This window comes from Ambystoma mexicanum, chromosome 1p (genome assembly GCF_040938575.1).
Source record: "Ambystoma mexicanum isolate Mex_15411 chromosome 1p, UKY_AmexF1_1, whole genome shotgun sequence".
Lineage (NCBI taxonomy): Eukaryota > Metazoa > Chordata > Amphibia > Caudata > Ambystomatidae > Ambystoma > Ambystoma mexicanum.
In genome coordinates this window covers 205,646,905-205,672,487 of record NC_090921.1, presented here as the reverse complement: position 1 = coordinate 205,672,487, position 25,583 = coordinate 205,646,905, and the positions used below count along the sequence as shown (strand labels likewise).

The 25,583-nt window shown below is 44.8% G+C and overlaps 2 protein-coding genes across 2 annotated transcripts in view; both read left to right on the top strand.

The window, feature by feature from the left end:
- LOC138470057 (extracellular calcium-sensing receptor-like) overlaps nt 1-12,027 on the top strand; it is a 164,778-nt gene extending 152,751 nt beyond the window's left edge. Inside the window, exons 4-6 of the mRNA XM_069609033.1 lie at nt 672-899; nt 1,530-1,653; nt 11,114-12,027. Coding sequence (XP_069465134.1) covers nt 672-899; nt 1,530-1,653; nt 11,114-12,027 — 1,266 coding nt within the window. The remainder of the gene's footprint in view (nt 1-671; nt 900-1,529; nt 1,654-11,113) is intronic.
- A 1,621-nt stretch (nt 12,028-13,648) lies between these two features.
- The window catches only part of LOC138469891 (extracellular calcium-sensing receptor-like), a 134,952-nt gene continuing 123,017 nt past the window's right edge, over nt 13,649-25,583 (top strand). Inside the window, exon 1 of the mRNA XM_069609032.1 lies at nt 13,649-13,662. Within this exon, the coding sequence (XP_069465133.1) occupies nt 13,649-13,662 (14 nt within the window). The remainder of the gene's footprint in view (nt 13,663-25,583) is intronic.

Genomic DNA, 25,583 nt, shown 5'->3' with positions numbered 1-25,583 from the left:
TTAAGCCAAAGCGCTTTACAGAGAACATATTTACATACATTTATCATCCCAACTGCAGTTGGTACTCATTTATGGACCTCGGAAGGATGAAGAGCTGAGTTGGCCTTGCCGGGATTCAAACCTGCGACCTGCAGGACACACATAAATCGCAGCAGCGAGCACTCAACCCGCTGAGCTATTTTACTGGCACATGCACATATTGCACATACATATTTTAAAGTGAATGCTTGTAATATCATATATATATAACTTCAATAAATACACCATACTACATAAGGCATCTGCCTTTAGCAGAAACATTCTGCTGAACAAATTCCTGCCTTTAGCTAATAGTACTGGCCAGCGAATTCACCCCAACCCATTGTTCTCACTATTCGTTCTGTAGAATTAAAAAACAAGCAAGAATGTTCCTTTTCTTTATTTGCCAAATAGTCTATTGTCCTCAGTATGTGGAGGGGGATATTCTGCTAAATAATAGGGCTGTATCGCTAGGGTAATTGATGGAGAGTTCATGATTGACGTATTAGATTCAGTAGGGAGTTTCAACATAGACTCCACCAATCATTATAAGGGCCTTCAGTTCTCATATCGCCCACAGCATATTGGTAGCAACTTAAGAAACCATTATCAGTGAAGTCTCATCTGTTTCATCTCATTCATCCACCCTTTAGATTCTTCATTATGTCAAGAAGGTTGCATTTGACAATACAGATGGAAGGGAGCAGTTCTTTGATCACAATGGTGACATCCCCGCTCAGTATGATATTGTAAACTGGCAACTCAGCATCAATGGCACAATCAAGTACATAAAAGTGGGCAGCTACGACTCCAGCACCTCCCTCAGAAAAGGGCTCATCATCAACACCACTGCCATCCGATGGGCTACAGGAAACTCACAGGTATGCAATAGTGCATTTACCAGGATGTTGGCATTTGGTGCTTCAAGGAAAACGCAGCAGTGGGGCCCGGAAGCAGAGAGCAATAGCACACAGTACCCAGGAGGATGGATGTGGTCAGGAAGAAATGGTGTGCTAACCAATAGGCAGCTAGTCCGATGCTGTAGAAGTAAAGATATTTTGGAAATGGTGCATACACTTATAAGGTAATTTGAAGCTGATTTTGCTAATGTTGGCAATGTTCCAACATTATGGAATATGGTTTGTACAATCTGACATACTTCACAAACTGACTTTTTTCTTTTAATGGTGGATTATACCTACTGATTGCTGCCTACTGGCTTCGTAGGCCTAATATATGCCCCAGTGTGAGGATGCACCGACTGCATAATCCATCACTGTCATATCCTGAAATGTACTGGAGCTCAGCTGAGGATTTAGCTAATTAAGAAACACGTGAGCCACACGAATAATGCTACAAGCAAAAGATAATTCGACCAATTGTGGAGCCATTTCTAGCATTGGTGGTAATAGTAACAAAGAGATGTGACTAGCAGTTTATAGCTTCCTAGGAACTTTTATATTGTTAATTTAGCAATCATTTTCACATTCCCATTGTTTTTTATTAAACAGGTCCCTTTGTCTGTATGCAGTCCCAGCTGCCATACTGGCTCCAGAAAGGTTGCAATAGAAGGAGCGCCTCCCTGCTGCTTCCAGTGTGCCACGTGTCCTCAAGGAGAGATATCTAATGAAAGTGGTACGTACTCTAGATCATAAACCATTATTGTCTATTGGGAGCTTATATAATAATTCAGTATTGACTAGATGTTATTACCAATTCATCAATGGACCAATCAACATATTTATCTCTTTATGTTATGTTATCCTTATTTATAAAGCACATGTACGCCAAAGCATCTTGGCGCTAGAGGAGTACAACACAAGTTTTGTATGCCAATATATAGATGTTTAGAACAAATAGATTTTAGGGTGTGCCGAAAGGCAAGATCATTGCTTGTGGCATGAAGACTAAATGGGATGGAGTTCCATAACTTGGCAGCTGCCACTGAAAAGGATCGGCCACCAACACGCTCAAAACGATACAGAGACACCGAAAGGAGACAAGAACCCGGGATGGTTGGTAGGGGCAGAATTGTTCCTGCAAGTATTCCGCTCCTAGGCCGTACAAGGCCTGGTGGACTAAGGAGAGTGACTTAAACTGTGCCTGTTGCAGTATCAGTAGCCTATGAAGTGACAGAGACCCGGTGAAATATGAGAGCCATATGGGGTGCCTGTGCAGATCCGGACGGCAAGATTCTGAAGTAGCTGTAATTGTTGAAATAGATAGAGAGGCTCCAAAAATAATAGAGAATTACAATAGTCTAGCCAGCTGAGGACTAGGGAGGCTGTCACCACAGGGAGAACGTGAGCTGGGAGGAATGGTAAACCTTATGCAGGACTCTAAGTTGAAAGAATCTGGCTTTACAAACAGCACATACTTGGGCTCAGGTGGATTGAGAAGAGGAGAATTTGAATCCCAGATTCCTTACATCAAGCACCGGTGTGGGGCAGGGCCGAAGTTCAGAAGGCCAAATGGCCGAAGTCCAGGCCGAGGCAGAGGTTGATAGAGTAGAATGGGGCCATAGGGGGTACACCACCAGGACCTCCGTCTTGTCCCCGTTGTGTCTCAGCCAGTTGTCACCCATCCATCTTCACACCGCTGGCAGGCAGCTCCTAAACTGAGACACTGTGTCCGGCTGGGCGGAGTCCAGTCGGACGATGATTTGAGTGTCATCAGCATAGGAGTTGCACCTGAATCCGTGGGAGCGGATGAGCAAAACAAGAGGCTGAATGTAGATATTAAACAATGCCGGGGACAGGGCAGAGCCCTGGGGGACCCCACAGAGTAAAGAGATAGACGCAGAAGAAAAGGAGGAGAGCATTAGTGTCTGGCTTTGGTTCCCCGGAAAAGAAGCAAACCAGGAGAGGTCCTTTCCAGAGAGACCGGCCAGGGCGAGGCGATCCAACAGCACAAGATGGTCTACCGTGTTGAATGCCACTGAAAGGTCTAACAGAATCAAGCTCCCCCCACCCATGGTCAGCCAGCCCGGACAGGTCGACAAAGACAGACACCAACACACTCTCCGTACCCCAACCGGGGGGTGGAAGCGAGATTGAAAAGGATCAATGAATACAGACTATTCAAGAAAGGAGGTGAGGAGAGGAGAAACCAGAGACTTAGGCAGCTTCACAAAGAACGGAAGGTGTGAAATGGACAGCAGAAATTGGTGGGTACCGAGGGGTCAAGAGATGGTTTTTTCAGAAGTTGAATATCTGATTGCTTGAGCTCAATGGGAATAGAGCCTGAATGGCAGGAATCTTTGACTGCTTGTGTAATCCACACCCGAATGTGGGGCAAAATTTCCTTTAGAATTCTCAAAGGAATTGCATCGGAGAGCGATGCAGGTTTGAGATGCCTTTTGACCGCGTCAACGTCTTCCATAGAGAAGACAGGAAAAGTGGACCATCGTTGTTCAGACAAAGGGATAGAAGTAGCGGCACCCCTAGTATCAGTGCAAGTGTCATCCAAACATATCTTGTCACGTATGTTACTGACTTTGATTGTAAAGAAACTAGATAGCTTGTTGCAGAAGTCCTGAGAATGAGTCCCATTGGAGTTATGGCAGGTCCATAAAATAGTGTTCGTACCAGAGAGATTAGCTCCCTTGAGCGATTAAGAGATATTTCCCCTCTCTGAGTGTAAAAGGCACATTTAGCAAGGTAAATAGCTAGATGGACGCTGCCAAAAAATCCAACTTTATCATTTGTAGACTATGAAAGCTGCCACTTCCGCTCAGCTTGACAATTTAAAAGTCGTAAGGCTTTCAGCTGGTCAGTAAACCAGGGCTGGTAAGGACGACCTACCACTTTAGGTAATTTAAACGGGGCCAGTACATCAGCTATCGAATTAAAGACTTGAGTCAAGGTGGAAATGTCCATAGTATGAGACGCACAGCACTGAGCCTGGATGTTTGTGACAATGTCTGCGTTCAAGGTTTTGTGCCAGCTGCGTTGCAGCCGATATTTAAAATCAGCATTAACATGGGGAGTGCTAGTGTGCATCAAGAAAGGGACAGCCATGTGGTCAGACCACAGAATGGGAAATGGCGTGAAATATACCACTGAATTGTTTGCAAATACCAGATCCAGCGTATTTCCGAGCGAGTGGGTGGGGTCATTAATGAGTTGTTCCATGCCCAAATCACTCTTGATTCGAAAAATTGCTTGACAGAAAGGGTAGATGGAGAGTTAAATTTAATGTTGAAATCACCCACAATTATTCAATTGGGAAATTCAGTTCTAAATCTGCAGCAAGCCCCACAAATTGGCTACAGAAGAAGGTGTAGGCACCTGGTGGGCGATACACCACCAGAATATGGAAGCTGGATGAGACAGAAGTGGTAACCTTAATAAGAAGGGCTTCAATCTTGATAGTGTGATAAATCGGCAGACTAATGCCACCAAGCAATGTGTTAAAAATAACAGCAATGCCTCCGCCCGGGTTGACTGACCCTCAGTCCAAACGAATGATGTTATATGATTCAGGCAGGAGCTGAACCACAGACGGGCCCGAAGAATAGCTCAGGCAGGTTTCAGTCATGCACATAGCATCAGGGGCAAAGTCTATAAGGAGGTTGTGACAGAAAGATGCTTGTGCAACCAGAGAGCGAGCATTCAAGAGTAGCCCTTCAAGGTGTCAGGGAAGATATATTTTAGTGAGGGTGACAGGAGGCCACTGGTCGGCAGGGCTGTATCCACAGGTGCTAACGCTAAACACTCTCGCCGGGTTCAGGTAATCGTAGTATGATATCATATGATATGATAGGACATTTATGACACGCCTATACACAAGTGTTTCAAAGCGCGACGAGGCAAGCGAGGGGGAGCAGATGGAAGACAGAGACAACGATCTTACTAGGCCAGGTGACATTGAGATCGCGCAAGTGCATGGTAGGAGTATCTTCACGAACAGCCCAGGGGACAACCTGCGCACGGACAAGCACAGACGGGCTTAGCTTAGATGCAACTTCAGCCTGCCGAGAGCGTACGCGCTGCACCCGTCCGCAGCGCTCCCATGTCGGGGCTTCCTTAAAAAGGCACATGGTATTGCCGAGGGCAGTCCCGGCCAGCTGTATGTAAGCAGTGAGAAAAGACTGAGTCTGCAAGTGCATGTGAGTCTGTAGTGAAAACGACACTGCTAACCCACGCTACAGTGTGTGAAATGTGGCCAGGCACCCTCCGCGCTAGCAGCATACAAGGACAACAAAGTGAAAGTTAAAACAATTTATTAAAATAATAATAGTGGAAACAATGCTGCCGGCGCCCAGTCAACCGCCACAGCCCGGTCACATGAACCAGAGCTTAAAAGGAACTAAAGAATAATGTGAGAACTGAACAGTCTCTTCCATTGTTTTCACCACAATGTGCTTTAATTACTATCCTTAAGATGGCCCGAACAAATGAAGCTATATCCTATGGTCGGATTTGATATATGCATGTTGTAACCAGTTTTAGAAGGTTGATTTGATGAATGTGCATATCCAAATCTGAGAGTATGAATCCCAAAAGAAAAGAATTAATGTATTACCTTTTGCATGAGCAAAGCATGCTAGTCACTGATGAAGTGCATCATCAAAGCAAACCTGCTTTATTTCTTGGCATTAGTTAAATGCTGAATACTTAGTCAAACTTTACATTACAGTTGTCTGAGATCTCTATTATTAGCAAAGCGATGACAGGTGCAGCCAACACATACCAATGTGATAGAATGTTCATGTGAAACATAGCACCTGTGCTGATAGCGGTGCATTGTCCACTGTCACAAAGCAGTTGGTGCCCCATGATATGATATGATATGATGTGGCATTTATAACATGCCTGTAAACAAGTGATTCTTGCCGCAACAAGACAAGCAGGGGGAAACAAAGGGAGGACAAAATAACAATCTTACTAGGCTTTGTGTTATTCAGATCGTGCAAGTGCGGGGAAGAGGCAAGCGGAGAAGTGTGAGGGGGCAGGGGAAGGGGAAAGTGCATTTAACTCACAAGTACAGCCAGCAGGTGGCTCACGAGTGCATAGAGAAGGGACTGTAAGGTTGCAGATACAGACCCCTAGGTGTTGTGGAGCCCAGAGGCAGTGCAAGGGCAACTGGACATGCAGGAGCATGGGCCCAAGTTCAGAGGGTGACCACTGCGCGGAGCAGTCAGGTACATCAGCAGGAGAGAGGAAGAGACAAAGCGGAAGCATAAAGGAAGGTCTTGAGTTTCTTCCGGAACAGGAGGTGGTTTTGCTCAAGTTTCAGAGAGGCAGGGAGGCTGTTCCAGAGGAAGGCCCTAGCCGAGGAGATAGATCTGCCCCCAATTCTCTGCTGGGAGAAGCGTCTAACCCTCAGAGAGTTGGAGGTGGATGAGCAGAGAGCTCGAGAAGGAAGAGGCTTTGGAAGTGTAAGTTGGAAGTAGAGTGGTCACAGGCCCCAGGAAGCATTGTGGACGATGAAGAGATGAAGAGTGTCTTGAACCTGATCCTTGCACCCAATGGGAGCCAGTGAAGAGATTTCAGAGCTTGTGAGGTGCTATCCTAGAGCTTGAGGCCAAGGACAAGTCTCACAGTCCTGTTCTGGATTAGTTGTAAAGATTGGCGAGTAGAGGCAGGAACATTTATGTTGGGTCAATAACCACGTCAGGTAAGTTTCTCACTGTGGTTTATTGAGTGGTTAAAGACACATATCAAAGACCCCCAGCAAGTACACAACCCATAACTAACTGCCAACACTTGAGCAATAACAAACACTGGGAATTCTATGCTCTAGAATCATCTGACCTCATATGCTTAGCAGGAGATAGAATGTCACAAGGAAGGCAGGTTACCATATATTATACAAACACTAAGCATTTACATAACACATTATTAAGAGGCTGTTTCAACACGCCAGCCTAAAGAGAACTAGAGCTCTGGAGACAGTGTGCTTCTGGGGGAAGTGAGAAAGGGAAGCAGCTGGTAGTTTGACTTAGTAGAAACGTTGGAGATGTGAGAAGAGAAGGAGAGGGCAGAGTCGAAGATGACACCAAGGTTCTAAGCCTCACAGGAGGGAGCTGGAAGAGGGCTAGAGATAGAGAGGAATGGAGGGAGCAGGTGTTCTGAGAAGGAGGATCTCAGTCTTACTGCATTAAGGCAGAGACCATTCCTGAATTGTGGCCAGAAAACTGGTATGAAAGAAGGAGCAAAGGTTGCTGGGTGTCATCCATACAACACAGAAAATTGGAGCAGGCGGTAGCGATGCAGTGGCCAAGAGCTGCCAAGTAGTGGTTGAAAAGGCAGGAAGAAAGGTTACACTTGTTACAGACATCAGAGATGTGTGGAGAGAAGGAGAGCGTGGAGTTGAAGTTGAAACCAGGGTTCTTAGCCTTACAAGAAGGAGCAGGAATAGACGCCAGAGTGGGCGGCCAGAGAGGAAGAGGAAAGAAGGGCTCAGGTGTCCCAATGAGGAGGATCTCAGTTTTACTGGAATTAAGGCAGAGATCATTGGTGGCACACGATTCCTGAATTGCAGCCAGGCAGTCTGGTATGGGAGAAGAAGCAGAGGTGGCTGAGTAGAGCATGAGAGACAGCTGAGTGTCATCCGCATACCATTGAAAATTGGAGCAAAAAATAGCGATGCAGTGGGCAAGAGGGGCCAGGTAGTGGTCGAAGAGCCAGTGAGAGAGGTTAGACCCCTGAGGAACACCACAAGTAGAGGGAGAGATAGAAGAGAGGGATTACCCTAGTCTTACCTGAGAGGGTCGGTCGGTGAGAAAGGAGGTCAACCAGAACAGGGCCTGATCAGTAATACCAAGGTTGTCACGGAGGCCATTAAGCAGTATAGCATGGTTGACCATATCAAAAGACGAGGATAGATGGAGGAGAATGAGGACAGAAGGAAGATTACAGTCAAGATTGGAGAGCAAGTCTGCACATGTGTTCAGGAGGCAGTTTCTGTGCTCCTGGCAGCTCGGAAGGCAGACTGGTGGTTATGGAGGCAACCAACAGATTCAGTAAGTAGATTAAGCTGGCAGATGGCCAGCCTTTCCAAGAGTTTGCCCAGGAAAGGAGTGCTGGAGATTGGGCGATAGTTAGCCAGAGAGGAAGGATCGGCTGAGGATTTCTTTAGAAGGGGGTGCACAAGAGAGTGCTTAAGGGGGAGGGGAAGTTCCAGTGGCCAAGGAGTGATTGCAGAAATCGGCCAAGGCTTGAGCAAAGTTGGTGATGTGGTCCTTGATAATTCTGGATGAGCAGGGGAGAACCTGCTTTGATAAGACTATCATAGATTTGACTTGTCTATAAACATCGTCAGGGGTGACCAGAAGAAAGGAGGAGAAAGGAGGAGGACACATGGCTTCAGACGGGCCAGGAGTGGAAGAGGAGGAGAAAGAGGAGGTACGGGAAAAGGGGGTGGACCGGATGTCCTGACCTTTAGTAGTGAAATGAGAGGCCAAGGCCATGCAGAGTGCCTTGGAGGGCACAGGAGAGGTAGAAACTGCAGCACGATTGGGCAGCTCCTTGCAGATTTGGAAAGTCTTCCCAAGTTGTAAGATGCCGCAGAGATGCAGGTTTGGATGTAGGCTCTCTTCTTAGAGAGGACAGAGAGTCTGTACTGCCTTTGCAGCAGGCGGCAGGCCAGGTTGTCAGGGGGTGCACCCAATGCCCTCCACTTCCTCTCCACCACCCTAAACTTGCGTTTAAGGGCAGCAAGGTCAGAATAACACCAAGAGTTGCACTTGGATTTGGGCTTCAAACGGATTCTTGTGACAGGGGCAAGGACATCCAGAGTGTTACAGATAGAGAGTTGAAGGTTAAAGAGGGCTGTGTCAGGGTGTACGTCAGCCATAGGTGCAGGAAGAGGAGAGAAAGTAGCAATGCAAGCCTCAACTGATGCATGCTTCATGGGTTGGATGACCAAGAAGGTATGGGGCAGTGCTGGAGTCAGCTTGACCTGCAGGGAAGAGAAAGAGAGGTGGGAAGAACGGAGAAAGTGATCTCTCCAAGAGAGAGGAGTGGTGAGAGGGTTAGGGAAGGGGAGGTCTGAGGAGATAAGAACATCCAGGGTGTACCCTGCAGAGTGAGTTAGGCCAGAGTTAAGAAAAGAGAGAGAGAGAGAGAGACAGAGAGAGAGAATCACAGATTGTTGTGAAAGAGTCATGTAGACTGGCTGGTAGCATCCAGGTGGATGTTCAAGTCTCTGAGGAGACGTTGAGGGGTAGAGGCAAGGAGCGAGGAGGAGAGGTCAGCCCAGCCAGAGAGGAAATGGGCGACCTGGCCTGGCGGCCTGCAGATAGTGGCCACAGTGAGAGAGAGGCCAGGAGAGAAAGAGAGCTTGCAGACCAGGCATTCAAAGGAAGAGTAGTGCTGCAGGGATCCACATCGGGAAAATCAACACATACCAGAAGTCAAGGTAGGATCATCTTATGAATACCAAGATGGAGGAGGTTCTATTATCATTTTCACAGCAATTCAATGCTGCCTTCTTTTCATGGTGTTACCTGTGTTTTAATCACAAAATCTATATTTGAACAGATATTCAGTTTTATGAGAACCTCTCTTGTCTCACAGTGACAGAATTTTTTCAAGGATTTTTACACACCTTTATGATGAGCTTCTATCCCTTGGATTGTAGTGATCCAATTTCTTCATTTAATATGTTGTGTTTTATTTTGTCTTTGAGGTGTCTATGTTATGTGTGTTTTGCCTAGTGGGTTTTAGTCATACTGAATAGTTTCAGTCATACTGAAGTGTCCCATTGTGTGCCGTCCCAACCCCAGGTTGCCTTTTATGTCTGCACATGTTGTCCTATCTTTGTCTATTCCTTACCTTCCCGATGCATGACATGAAATCTATGATATGTCTCAGATAGGTTAGTCATTAGACAACAAAATCAATTCATTATCTTTTATGCACATGCGTGTATTGGGTGAGGCATAATGCACAATGAGACTAAAATGAGATTGGATCCATTAGAAGAGGATCAGTTTATTCGGAATGTGGTCATAAAAGTACTTGTTATATCTTGCATCAGAAAAGTGTTTGTATAATCACTCACACAAATATGGTTGAGCAAGTTGTTTCAATTAAAATAGTGTGGTGCAAGGCTGGTTCCAGTCACTGTTTTGTTGAGCATGTCATTTTCAAGTGTGAAGTTACTTTTGTTGATTTATGTGACTTTACAATAAGAAACCCACCAAAGAAACCCACTCAGAGATAGCCTGTACATCTGGTGAAAGTGGTGCAAAAACGGTTGCCATGGGGAATGAATGTGCCAAATACGTCACAGCGTGTGACACATTGTTGTGTTAGAACGTAAAATAAACTGTGAAAAATGAAAAATGAAAAACAAATCTCAAGATTTGAAATGACATGACTACCAGCGACCATGAACAACACTTTTATAAAGTAAATTATATATTTTACTGGCAAGAGTGTGGGTGATTCGTGAATCAATTTTTCTAAGCAAATATTATTTGTGTATTATATATGTATGTCGCTATGTACGTCCCCACTGTCCTGCTCACGTCCCTGGTCTCAGGCAGGCACTTGTACTGATATCCACCATATCACACCACTATGCTTGCTCTCTTCTATACACCATCATTCAACTAGAACACAGCTATACCATGATAAATTCGGCCTAGCTGTTCTCATACGAACACGACCCCAGGAAAACCTCATCACCCTAAAAAACCCAGCTAGCGGAGCAAATTCCGGCTAGCTTAGGCATTGATCAGGCCTAACGCAGCCAGACACCAGGAACACATCCAACTGATTTCATCAGCATCACCCCTATCTCTATAAAGCAGCTACTATCCAACAACCACACCAGCTCCACACATAGTCGGTGCACCCACGCACCATACGACACTCTTTCTATCTACTGACTTGAACTATGGTTACCGAGGGCGTTCAACCTACCAGCGCTTTCAAATCATACTAATGATACATAAGGTGCTATATAAATGCCAAGTAACATAACATAACATAACATGGTGGTAAGACTACTCTGCATTCACACCTGTGCCTCTCCTTGTAATATGCTGTTCCACAGCAAATAACGTTTATCCCAGCTGCCTCCTTTGTGTCAAATATAACTCTTTATGCATGTAGAAAATGTTTTTTTTCCTGTCTTCCAGACTCCAGTGAATGTTTCAAGTGCCCTTGGGATTCGTGGCCGAATTTAAAGCAGGATCATTGCTCTCCGAAGAATATGGAGTTCCTCTCCTTTGAAGAGCCTTTAGGAGCTACCTTGACAGCAATCTCTATTTTCTCTACATTTATCACTGTTGCAATTCTAGGGCTATTCAAGAAATGTAGTAGCACCCCCATTGTCAAAGCGAACAACCTATCTCTCAGCTACCTTCTACTCTTTTCTCTCACCCTGTGCTTTCTCTGCTCGTTGGCTTTCATTGGTTATCCCACCCAAGAGAAATGCCTTCTCCGCCAGGCTGCCTTTGGCATCACCTTTGCTCTTTGTGTCTCTTGTGTCTTGGCTAAAACAATCATGGTAGTCATTGCTTTCAATGCCACAAAACCCAACAGTGACTTAAGGAAATGGATTGGACCACAGATTTCGTACATAAGCATCAGTGTCTGCACTTTCATTCAGGTCCTACAGTGTGGCTCTTGGCTAATTTGGTCTCCTCCCTTTTCTGAATATAACCTTCGCAATCAACCTGGAAAGATACTAGTTGAATGTAATGAGGGATCTCCCATTGCATTTTGGTGCATGCTGGGATATCTCTGGCTTCTATCCATTATTAGTTTCATAGTGGCCTTCCTGGCCAGGAAACTACCTGACAGCTTCAATGAGGCTCAGTTCATCACCTTCAGCATGCTGGCCTTCCTCAGCGTTTGGCTCTCATTTATTCCAGCTTATCTCAGCACCCGGGGCAAGTACATGGTGGCCATGGAGATTTTTGCAATCTTGTCCTCTGCATTTGCACTGGTGGCTTGTTTGTTTATCCCAAAATGTTATATCATCCTGTTTAAACCAGAATATAACTCAAAGGAGTATCTGATGGGCAGAAACATGGGCCACAGCAGCTGAAGACTCTGCTTATGCCGGAGGCCTGTCCAAGTACGTATTTCACAATTGAATCATGTAATAAACATTAAATGTATATTTGCATTTCATTTGGTTTTGAATGTGTGTGTCCTCTTGCCATATTATTTCAATCTTTTCCAATGACGTGACCCCAGTATATGCCAGGATGATTTGATACAATATGGCTATCCATTCAAACCTACTTGGGAACTTAATTCTACAATTCTAAAGTTTTGGGGGACATCTCTTTCTCTGTATAAGCAGCCTAAATAGACTCCAACTTTTCTAGTGGGGAACAGTAGGATACTAGGCCAATGGGAATCCACACATCACCAATATCAAGAGGATTTTGTTAGGTCAAAGTGTTTTGCACAGAAGCACTTCCACAGGTGGCATAACAGAACTAGACATTGTAGTTAGGAAGTAGACACCCCAGGAGGTCAGTGTTTAGCAATATTCATGTGAAGAAATCCCTTCATTTTCTGCATGACTGTCCTTTAATGTCAATGGCGGTACGTCATCAGTGTGGAGTTGAGATGGGCTGTGGCATCTAGAGCTGCATTAGTGAACGTTTCAATTGGTGTTCAACCATCTTCAACCTCCTTCAACCTCCCTGAATATAATCAACCCAGTGAGAGAGACCGAGGACCAACCTTATGGGTGTAGATGGTCTCATACCAACAGTTAAAATTGTCTTTCACATTGCCTGCATACCTCCTGACAAAAAGGGAAAGTGCTGAAAGATACATAGGGCTCTATCAGAACCTTGGCAGTGTTGCGGTATGGCTGAAAGGCCCATTTATTCAAGAGCCCATCGTACTCGATGGGGCATACTGGGCACTATTACTGCGGTGCAGTGCAATTTGTGCTGTGGTAATAGCTTGGTAAATGGGTGGAAATTGAAGATATTTACCTCCAGCAAAAAGCTGGAGGTAAACCCGCCACTTTCCACCCAAACTCGGGATTGGGCAGAGCGGTAATGCGGCAGTAACCTCATACAATGGGAAGACGGTTATCTTGGTAGAGGCTGTGTGGGGATGAAGAGTAGAATGTCAGAGGGCCCAATATGAACTAACCTGTCCAAATTGTGCACAGTAAAAATAGATGGAAAGGGGTGGATGATTAGACAGCTAGTGGGTCTGTCTTGTATCAGCTACCACCACACTGGAAAGTACCCTAGATAACCCAGTGCAAATACCAAAATTAAGGCTGCAAGTATGCTCAGAATATTTATAGCACTGCAGGAGGTCCCAAAATGAAATTTGGATGGTACAAGGGCAAACATTTCCAAGTCATGGTAGACAAATTATCAAGGGAGACAGGAAGACTAACTGGAGAGCTCAGGTGATGATCCTGGAAGGAAGGAGTACCATGAGACAAAATGCCAAAGAGTAAAAGGCTGTATCCAGGTTCAAACTTCATTTATCTGGCCTGAATTCCCAATGGGATGAGCTTTGGAATGTACAGAAAGCAAAAGCATTTCCCTGCGCCTGTTTGGTGCAAGTGCAGAGGAAGATACAATTCATGAGACATTCTTGACGTATTTACTGTTGGAAAATGAAATGTAAATGTTGACCTATGCCACAGATAGGAAAGCACATATCTAATTATCAGTTCAACGGGGATGGCAGCGGTAAGGTGAGTGGAAGCCAATGGGTTCGGTGAAGTTTGTCCGGTATTCTTTGATTATTTGGTTTTGGCCTATTTTGGCAGGTTACTTTCTGCCTGGTTTTATATAAAAGATTGCAAGGAGTTTGACCCAAGTATGCCAGAGCAACCACACTTCTTGGCTGAAGCTTTGTGCAAAGGCTTTGTTGTGACCAATTTGAATGATTACAGTCTCTCAAGATCCTTTAGTGATGAGTTGAGCTTTGGTTTTTGGTATAAACTTAGCAGAAGAGGTCCTATCTGTTTAACATAATTTTCCTAAGAAACCTTTTGTTTGATTGTTTGCACTGGGTTAATTAATTAAGATATCTGGTCTATTGCTGCATTATTATTTTTGATGTTCTGGATTATCTATATGGTTATTGCCTGATTGACCCATTTCATTTCAGTCTTCTGTGATCGTTTGCTGATGCTCTGAGCTCTGCTTTCATGCCATCATCTCCTAGTCCGTTTTTGAATAGTTGCATGTGGGATTTAAACATATGCGTAGAGCTTGGGAGAAGAGAGGTGTTTTTATCCTTTCAATGCTACCATAAGTGGAAAGCTGATGGTTGAGATCGTAGTGCTTGTCTTGTTCTGTACTTCCTTGAATAGCTTGGCTTTCACCTGAGTGGTGAAGGTCAGGTGGACTTCCTCTATGTGTTGAGGTTTGGATAGAGGATTACAGAGTATGTGGAGTTTGTGCCTCGCTGTTGTCCCCTCCATTAGGTAGATTCACTTTCTGTTCATTACTGCACCTCCAGGGGAATTATTGATTTTGAAAAAATTGAAATTTAAAAAAAGAAGAAAAAAACTAAATTTGCTCACAATTGCTCACAATTGTTGGAAAAAGCACAGTTTTATTGTGCATTTTCATCATGCTGCCATTTGCGAGCTTTTTAATACCTGAAGCTTTTGGTTTACAAGTCAAACCTTGCTGCTTTTGCTTTTTGGTTTAAAAGTTGAATCTTGCTGTTTTTACCTTTTGGTTTAAAAGTTGAATCTTGCTGTACTTTGCTAACTTGCTCTGCACTTTGCTTGTAATTGTTGCTTCGCTGTAACTTGCTGGCCCAGTGATTTCACTGATCTCTTTGTTCCACTCTAACCTGCCCCCCCCTCGTTGCTCCCTCCACTTCACGCTACCTCTCCAATGGCGCTTTCTGTTTCTTCTATCTTTTCCAACTGCTTCTCCATTGACTATCCTTCCTGTCTCACTAAGTCTGGTAGGAAGAAGTTCAAAAAGGATATCTTGGCCTCCAACCCTGGTCTCCCTATTGCTGACACCTATTCCAGCACTTCCGCCAGACACTCACCAACATACTCTTTGTCGTTCCTTCACGAGATCCATGGACTCTTCAAATGATTTCTGTGCTCTGTCCTGTCTCCTCCTCTCCCCTTAATGGTGGCACCCATTGGGAAGCTCTCATGGTTCCCTTCCACTCAACTAAAGTCATCATTAATGTCTGCCTTAATGGCACCATCATGGTTCAAGTCCCTCAGGCTAATCTCCTCCTCTTGACAGGCATATCCCTCGCCTCATCAATTTCCTTTCATCGTTTGCTGTCCTCCCCCCCCCCTTGGCTACCTTGCTCTCTCGTCCCTCCTCCTCTGACCCACCTTGGGCTCCTTCTTCACCTACTCAGGCCATACCTCTGATTTGTACACCTCCCGGAAGGTCTTTGAGGCTGGCAATCTCCTTCATCTAGCCACTCTCAACTCTTGCTCTGCTGTTAAACACTCCTCTGACATCTGCCACCTCCTGGAGGTACTTGACCTTGATGTTCTCGGTCTCCCCGAGACATGGTTCACAGCCAGCTCTGTCACAAGCTTTGACACTCTCCTCCCTGATGGCTACAAGATCCTCTCTGCATCCAAATCCACCAGGCCGGAGGGGGTGTAGCCCTATTATTTCCTGAGTGGATTCCTGCCTCTATCATTCCCACGCAGACATACTCTTCTTTTGAATACCTCTCTGCCCTCCAGGCCAAGTTTTCTGCAACACTGCCACCTACCTTCTCAGACATCTGGCCCATGAAGCGTGTGTCATTGGAGGCTTTTGCCACCACCTTCTCTCCCCCCTCCAACTTTGGCTGACTCACATCCTGACAAATCCCTGTCTATACTCTACTCTTCTATTTTTGATACTCTTGATGCTCTTGCCCCTGTCATGAGGATCCGTTTGAAGCCCATAGCCAAGTCCAATTCTTGGTACGACTCTGTCCTAGTTACACTTAAACGTAAGTGTAGGGTGGCTGAGAGGAAATGGAGGGCTTCTTATTCATCCTCCTACAAACTGGCCTGTCACCTGCTCCAAAGGCAATACCAACTCTCTATCCACACCAAGAAGAGAGCCCAAATCCAAGCCCATGTCTCTGCAGCATCTAAAAACTCGGTTGAACTCTTTAAAATCTGCAAGGAGCTGGCCAACTCTGCTGCAGTCTCTACCCCTCCTGTCATCTCCCAGGCACTTTGCATGGCCGTTGCCTCTCACTTCATCTCATAAACACAGTACATCCTGTCTACCCTCTCCTCCCCAAACCTCTCTTATCCTCTCTCCTTCTGTGAACTCAGACCCTCCTTCGACCTCCCCCTCACACTCTTACTCCTCCTTTCCTCTTTTCTCCACTGACCAGGTCGATAGACAAGTCCAATCTATGAAAGTCTTGTCAAAGCAGATTCATCCCTGTTCTTCTAAAACCATAACGGACCACATTGACACCCTCGCTCCTGCCCTGGCTGATTTATGCAACCTCTCCTTTGCCTCAGGAGCCTCTCCCTCCCCTTTAAAGCACTCTTTTTGTGCATCCTCTTCTCAAGAAACCCACAGCTGATCCTTCTTGCCTGGCTAAATATCATTCAATTTCCATTGCTCCTTTTCTGGGCAAACTCCTGGAAAAGCTGGCCATCTCTCAGCTTAACCTCCACTCTGATTCTGTTAGCTGTCTCCACGACCATCAGTCTGGCTTTAGAGCTGCCAGAAGCACGGCAAATGCTCTCCTGAACATCTCCAACATTGACTCTAACATTCCCTCTGTCCTCATCCTACTTGATCTCTCCTCTACACTCGACACGGTCAACCATACCATCCTGCTCAACTGTCTCTGTGACAACCTGGGCATCACTGGTCAGGCTCTGGCCTGATTGACCTCTTTCCTCTCGAATGGACCCTCCCAGGTCCAACTTGGGTCCTTTCTTTCCTCTATCTCCCTCTCTACCTGCAGTGTTCCCAGGTGTCCAACCTCTCACCCTTGCTCTTTAACTAATGCCTGACAACTCTCGGCCACTGCATTGCCATTTTCTTCTCAAATTTCTAGTGCTATGTTGACTAGACTAAATTCATGTTCAGGCTTCCCTCGGCCACCTCTTCTCCTTCTCTCACCTCCGACTGCCTTTCTGCCATTCAGGAGTGGTGTGCCACAAATGATCTCTGCCTGAATGCCAGCAAGACGGAGATCCTCCTCATCAGCACACCTTCACCCTCCTTTCCTGTCACTCTCTGGCCAGTCTCCCTTGGCCCTCATCCTACCCCCACCTGCAAGGCCAAGAACCTGAGGGTCACTTTGACTCCACACTTTCCTTCTCTGCCCGCATCTGTGATGTCTCAAAAAAGTCAAACTTCTTACTTCACCTCCTCAGAGGTACTCTGCCTTTCCTCTCATTCCCCCAGAAGCTCACCGTCTCTGAAGCCCTGTTCTCTCAAGGTTGGACTATTGAAACAGCATCTTTCTAAAACTACATTCTTCTACACTACACCCTTAGCAACTTATCCAGAACAGGGCTGCGATATTTGTCCTTGGCCTCAAGCCCTGGGATTGTATCTCTCCAGCCCTGAAATCTCTTCACTGGCTCCCAGTGGATGCAAGGATTATATTCAAGACCCTTTGCATTGTCCACAAGGCTCTCTGGGGCCTGGGTCCAAAATACCTTCAGCTGTCCCTCCGTAAATACCTTCCCTTCTGAGCCCTTCGCTCCTCCACCTCAAACTCCCTCAGGGTCAGTTGCTTTTCTAGGAAATGAGCTGTATGTAGATCTCTGCCTTTGGCTGGTGCCTCCCTCTGGAACAGCCTCCCTGACACTCTGAAACTTGAGGAGAATTATCTCCGGTTCCGGAAGCACCTCAAGACCTTCCTCTTTGGTTCTCCCTTCTCTCCTCCTCTCCCCTGTTGATCTGTTCTATCTCGGCATTGTGCACCTGTTCTAACTCTGTTCTTTAGGGCCCAGGTATCTGCTCACCCTGCCACCCACCCACACTGCCACCGTGCAATCCCCTGAACTGGGGTCTGTATATGTAACCCTACAGTCCCCCCTTTTTTCTTTTTCTGCACTTTTTCAGACACACCCGTTTGTTGCCTTCTTCCTAGCACTTGGCACTTGCTGGCTGCACTACCACTATTTGTTGCTTTTTGTTATTTATTTATTTATTTATTTATTCATGTTTTTATTTACTTATTTTGATTTTTGCTCAGCACTTTCCACCCCCCCTCCCTTGCACTTACCCCTCTCCCATCCACTTGCACGTTCTCAATATCACTTGGCCTAATAAGATTGTTGTTTTTGATCTCCCTTGTTCTTCTCCCTTGCCGCATCACGCTCTGAAACATTTGTGTACGAGTATGATACAAATAAAATATCAATATAGATACTAGGTTACTGGTGCAAAGCACTCTTGGTGGTTTGGTGGTGACTAGCAAGTGAAAGATATGTTGATAGATTCTGAGTTCCTGCTGTGAGTGGTGTGATGGGCAATGCACAAAGCTTTTAAATGAATCCTCTATTTGATCAGGAGATGTTAGAGTGTTTGTATGAATGGGTGCTGTGTTTTGGTCTTGTAAGACTCAGTAGATGCCTTATATCCATGTATCAAACAATGTGCTGCCTTTTAAATAGGTAATCCGGGGGCTTCAAGAAAAGGTTGCTGTCCTTTTCTAGTGTGGCGAGTACTAATCCAATCACTGCCATGATTATGTGTGCTAAAGTCATGAATGGCATGAAGTGTTGGATTGCTTAGAGTTGAAAGAAGCTGCCATTTATTTTTTTAAATCTATGGTTCTAGTGGCAGATACAATTTTCACGGATTTTCACGGATTTTACTGGTGAATGGTGTGTTGGTGATTGAATGGCAGTTAGCCAGTTTATTGGGAACAGCTATGGGTTTTGGGCAGAGGCTTGATGAAGGTTGTTCTGAAGGCATGAGGAATATCACTGTGTTTGATTAAAGCAGTGAATAGGGCTAGAAACATTGATGCAAGATTGGTATGCTTTGTTATCATTTTGTTGCCATTGCGCGGAGGAATATAGGTCCTTGGTTTCATAATTGCTAGTTTTGACCATGATAAGGGAGTCTTAGATAAAGATTGGATGAACATAATGTTTGGGATAGGTGTTTTGTTTGGTGCTGTTTCCAACGCTGAGAATGGACAAAGTGATTATCTTTTAATGTATTGTCCTCACACTTGATACATTTTGTAGAAGAGCATGCAGATTCAACTATTGCAGCACTAGTAAATGAATATGAAAGTAGAAACATTGCAGGTTATTTGAATACCAAAGCTGACACTGAAGACAACATTATGACAAAGAACGTTCTTAACAACCTTGCAGGCATAGAGATACGTCAGTCCGAGATGCCACACATATAGGTGGAAATTACAATTAAAATATTATCACTATTAATCTGGGGAGAATAAATAATGATTCAATATGAAAGACAGTTGACTAAACTGACTGATAGTATACCTTAAAAGTCATGGGAATGGCAAGGTAAAGAATGGAAAATATTTGCATTATACACCCAATGACCAAGCCTGTGTACTTAATGCATCAGTGGGTCAGGTGCTCTTTGTGCCTGTGTAGCAACTACCTGTCCTAGGACTCCAGTGATAAACTCAATCACATACCACAGGAATATAGATTATTTAGCAAATCAGAAACATTTTTTGCATCTATTTTCAATCCTTGGTTACAAAAAAGCGGCCAATGCCAAATGGATGCATGTTATGAGGGTGGGAGATGATGCAAATGGCTAATGAAACCGAATATGGACTAAATGCCATAGAAGTGAGAGCAATTAGGATTACCACTCTACAGAATCGCTATGTTTAATATTTACTGACAGCAATAGAATGTGGCGTTTGTGCGAAACTAGGTAGTTCTTGTTGTACTTACACTACCTCCCAACAATGCGGATAATGGAACTATTACCCAAGCAGTACAGTCAATAAACAATTTGCACAACACAATGGAGAAAAAAGGGTGGGTTGAAAGAAAAGGACTGGTTACGTCTGTTTTTTTCATTGGTACCCTCATGCATGAGTAATGTTTTCAAAATGCTGATCCCTGTTTTTGTTTTGCTGCTTGTCCACTTCTGTACTTGCCAACTGATCTTTGGATGGTCCATAAAAATAATGTTCAAAACAATGCCCTTGATGTCACTCACACTGAAACATGTTAAGGGCAGTTCCCTTTTGAAGATGTTTCCACCTGAAAAAAAGGATGGACTGGCAAGGATTAACCTTGCATGGATGATATGATATGATAAGTCATTCATAACGCGCCTGTACACACATGTTTCTAGTTAGAATAGAACATCCAATTGGTCCATTAAGAACAAGATTTATTCGCACAAATTACCTGAACATTATTTAGAAACTTATTGTGATGGCACAAGAGGTGGGGACTGTTGCTTTTTACCATGCAACCCAGAAGAATATAGAGGCGATTTGCATAATATCAGTAAAGTGTGGGCACCATAAACTCCATTTGACAAAATAAAAGGGAGCAGGAGTGAAGTTAATGAGGGAGGAATGTAAAACATGTACAAATACTACATCCTAAGTGTAAAGGAAAATACAGATTGCAAGAATACTAAAAACTTGAGAGTTCTATGTGTTTCAGTGGCACTGCCATTATGGGTTAGGGTTCCGTTCTGCCACATCAAAGAGAATGGATTATGTTGCTGAGTACGTGGCCGGCTGCAGGCAGTGCAAATATTAATCACAGTAGCTATTGTTTCAGGGTGAGGTTCCTGTCATTCTCTCTCTCACAAAGCTTTTCACATGGAAATTGAACACATTAATAATAACGATTTATGTCTTTAGCATTAGTCAAATGGAAATACAATAGTTGCAAAAGATTTGTTCTTGTGTGAATTAGGCCTCGAGTTGAGGCACTGCCAAACTATTAAATCAGGCTTTGGATCTACTGCTGTCTAGCGAATTCTTAGGTACTTCTAAGACATTTCTTCTCTAAAGTAGGGTCTCTGTTAATTGTTCTTCAATAAGGATCTATCTTTCCCAAGTGAGATGAACATCCTGCAATGTAACAGTGTCTCTCTATAGGGCTGCCATTGTGACTCAATAAGTAAACAAAACCTCCTTATACAGATAGATACACATAACTTATCATTGAACATAATTAGAGGGTCCTGGTTAAGCTGATAGAGAAAAGACACATGATGCCTCCATTTACAAAGCAATGAATAAACAATAACTTCTGACCACTTTGGAGAAATGATGAAATAACAAACACATTGAATAGCATGGTACCTCTTATCAACAACAAAACAAATTCCATCAAAAAATGAACAAATGCTCAGAACAAACACTTGATTGGTAGAATATCTCAGAATATTGACATGGCCAAAGTCCTGGCCTGACAAAATGGGACTATTGTATTAGTATATCTAAAGGTCTTGTAACAAAAGCTCCCATATAATTATTGGTCACTTTGCCCTGGTAACGGGCATATGGCAAGGGTCAGTCACATTGACTCTCCATTGGCCAGACAAGGGGCACAGCCCCACCTAGCACAATCAACCATCATTGCAGTCCTGGAGGCTTAAACAATGAACTAAACCCTTCTAAGAGTCTTCAGCATAAAGGCATGAATCCTCCTTCCAAGTGAGAGAGCTTAAAGCCCAGCCTAGCGAGAACCAATTCTCCAATATTAAAAGATGAATGATACAACATACAGAGGGAGACAGGGAATCTGAAATCATCTTCTTTACAATCTTCTCCATAGATTGACACATGGGTAATGGGTCCCCCAGCCACCCTCATCTCTGAAATCCTTCCTTCAACTGCGCTCACTCTAGAGTTCTCCAGTATCTTATCCACAAACAATTTATCATGGAATTCAATGGTGAAATCCTTCCCTCTGATGTCATACACTCACAGAGCCCTACAACATTACCACCAACACTATTACACACCTCCCCCTTTCCCACTGAAATCAGCAAATCACTTAGGAGGACGATCGAACAGCTGGGACTGTCCCATTTCTGCAATGTCCCCTCCTCTCCAATCCAGCCAACCTTCCTTTGTTCCAAATGCATCCATCCTCCCACTCAAGAACATCATCAAACACCCTTATGATATTTTGCAATACATAAAACCGTTGCTCACATTTCGGCACCCATCCTGGCTTTATCACAAACACTCTATTATACCTCTCGCTCAACTCTTCACATACCTCTGCACATCATACCTCTCCTTCATAGGAATAAGTTACGCTCACCTGGCTCCCACAGGGGCGTCGGTCGGACCCGGACTGCTGCAACCTCCACCCACGTGATGCGTAGTGCAGCGATGACTGACTGGATCTGCCCTCCTAATCTTGTCTGCTTGACCCGTAGAAATATTCTCCTGCAAGTGGAGAGATGGATTTAACCACTTGTGGATTCAAGTGATAGCACCCCCACTGTCCTCCCCACTAATCACCTCTGAAGTGCCCTCTCAGCAATCTCACCTTATATTCTTGAAGGATGAGCCCTCCATCCTGCGAAGTATGCAGGGGCGCGTTGATGACCAGTTACTTCACTGACCTGAAGATATTGGAAGAGTTGTAGACGAATCCAGACTCCAAAAGGTCCTGGCGAAGAACCGTAAGTATATAGTTCGTAAGAGTTCAAAATGTCTGGAATTCACTCCTTTCCAATTCCTCTTTTTATCTTGCAGCCTTGACCCAATAAGAAGATTGACAGCGGTAAATAATGCCAAAGGTTAAACTTGCTGCTTTCTCCTTTTCTTACAGGTGTGGCATGAGAAGATGTGGCGTGCTGATGAATAATACCTCCGGCGGTAAAATCAGGTAAGCATATGGTGGCTAAAGAGATTCTCTGTCTGTTCTCTCTGCTCACCTTGTTGTTTCTTGCCCCCCTTTGGTGCCGGGGTTCGGCGATGTAAAGATGGAGACCGCACCGGATCGAAGAGATGCTGCGTGGAACGATGAGTATGGCGCGGCGCTGCTGCTGGGGATGCGATGCGTTTAAAACAAAGTCTTTCCTCTGGTTTGAAGATGCAATGAATCCGGGATCAGGTAAGAAATCAGGTAATACTCTTGTTCTAACCTTTGCTTCTTTCCTTCTTTCTAGGTGTTCCAGGTTCAAGGCGGGCGTGGCAGAAGGCTGGATGCTGCTGCTGGCATGGTGAACGTCACGCTGCTGGATGCAGAATAACGCGAAGCGTGTGCTGCTCTTCGGGCGTGGTTTAAATAGCCTCCAAAGTAGTCCAAGGTTGGTATTCCTCCCCGACCACACCCGAGTAACAAAATAGTCCCTATGGTAAAGTAGTCCCTTCCAGGCCTCACATGGGCTTGGATCTCTTGCAGCATGGTCTGTATCAGGTAAGTGTGCACCTATGATCCTAGCGCCTATGGCGCCAGGACTGATGTCCCATATGAGCCTGGTGCCATAGGCGCCAGGACTGAACCCAGAAAGCCCCTAGCAGGGGTTGCTGGGTTTTCTCAAGGCAACATGATGCCTGCTCCCGGGGCTGATGGACGTGGTCTGGATCCCCAGGGGTATGCATCATGACAGCATACCTTTGGCATGTACTCTCTCCCTCAATTCCTTATCATTCTCTTCCATGAACCCAGTCTTCAACCCCTCAAACAGGATCAGCTCCATAGTGGAATCTGGTGCCAATCAGTAGGCACAAACTCTATTCTCCACAAACTCATTCCTTCCCTGGCCGGCACCGGTAGTTATTCGGATTGCTTGAATCAAAGTATGATTAATTCGCTGAACAGCCCTATTTGTCTCAGGATCATACAAACAGGCGTGATAAAGTCATTCAGAAAAGACTCCATGATACTCAAGGTCATTAAACTTTGCTGACAGTAAGCAAATTGTAGGGAAACCATCCCTTTGAAACACTCAATACAAAAACTCTATCACCACACTATAGTCCGCTTCAGGAATTATCTGGGTTTCTACCCACTTGGAGAATAAATCCATCATCACAATGACATATTTCCAAATTTCCCTTACTCCATCAACCAGGCCTCAAATGTCTAGTGCAACAAATTCCCAGAGCATACTGAGCAACTCAATATGACGCAGCAGTACATAGTTCCTGAGCATTTTATTCACCACTCGACAAACTCAACATTCCTTTACTAAATCCTCAATATCAGTGTCCATTCTGGGCCCTCTTATCCCCAAACAATTTATCAGAGAATTTTCAGTGGACTTCCTCTCTCTAATTTCATACACTCATGGAGCCCCACAGTGCCTTCTCTTTAAGGTAAAATCATCAGGCAATACGCTATGAGCCAGTAGGCCATTACCACATAAGGTAATGTCCCCGGGGCCCAAAGTTACAGGCCCGATCGTAGCGGTAATGCCCTGCCAGTGAGGGGCTTATTGCCATTAGTATTCCTCGGTGGACTACCCCGGGATACTAATGTTTTTATTTTTCTGCAGCCTTTCGGTATTCCGTTGCTGAAGACAACAGTTGCAGTTTGTGCAATTTGGAAAAAAACTAGACCGCGTGGACTGCTTCATTATTATGGAACAGCAGGGCGCCATTTTGGGCTTGAGCTGTTCCATAGTAATGAATATGAAAAAACAAGTTCTTCTTCAGTTTCTGAAGGCATTGTCATCGAGCCACTCCTCTATTCAAAGTGGACCGATGGTGGAGAAGTTGATTAGAGTAGGGCACCCGGTAGGCTTTGTTGCCATAATCTTCACGCGGAACTTGTATGCTAGTTCATTTAAGTTTTATCACTAATTGTAGTGCAATGTACGAAGATGCCAGCAATGGTATGTTGTGACGGGCCACTCCGTGCAGTGTTCTGTGAAAATGGCAGCATTCGTTCGGAAGGTAAGAACAAAGACGCACCGGCAAGAGGGGCACGCAGTTGCATCAGAGGTTTTACCATATAGTAATGCTTACAATTAGACCAATCACCATAAATACTTTTTTGCATTGTTTGCGCCCTGGGTACTAACTCTATGAAATCAATTAAGCTGGCACAATAAAGGAGTTATATATGGGGATTCATGACAAACCCTGTGGTTCTATGAATACAATGTTTCTTGCAAACCTAATGCGTAGAAACAGAAACGGGTAGCAGCTTTACAACTCAAGGGTTCTCTAGAAACAGGATCTTTCACTGGGCAAGCAAATTAACATGCTCTCACTCATACAATGCTAACAAATAAACCTGAAGGTATAGAATGTTTACCTACCATGCTTCCAGCCCACATTTCACACCCTGGAAATACCATCAACCTGAGCGTAATGCATGCAGTCTCTTGGCTAACCAGAGGAACACATCTGAAAGACAACATGGTGGGCAATAGGCCAGATATAGGCCTGGTCTCATTCCCTGAGTCCAGATCAGGCCCTGGTGTACTCAAGGAATCTGCTTATACCAGCATCACTCAAGAACCCCTCCTCGGTGCAGACCCTCAATGAAAGACCCACATCAGGAGGGTGGGGCAGACTTGAAATGCAACTAATCCCAGTTTCTGAGTGTACATTTCAGGAGCATAAGGATACTACATATAAAAGGCTGGAAACTGGAGAGAGGTCGAATAGGTTGAGGCTGGAGAAAAAGAGTTGGCTGGTGAGGTGGTGGTAGTCGAATACAAGAGAGGTAGTGGTGAGGGCTGAGACAGGCTACGAGTG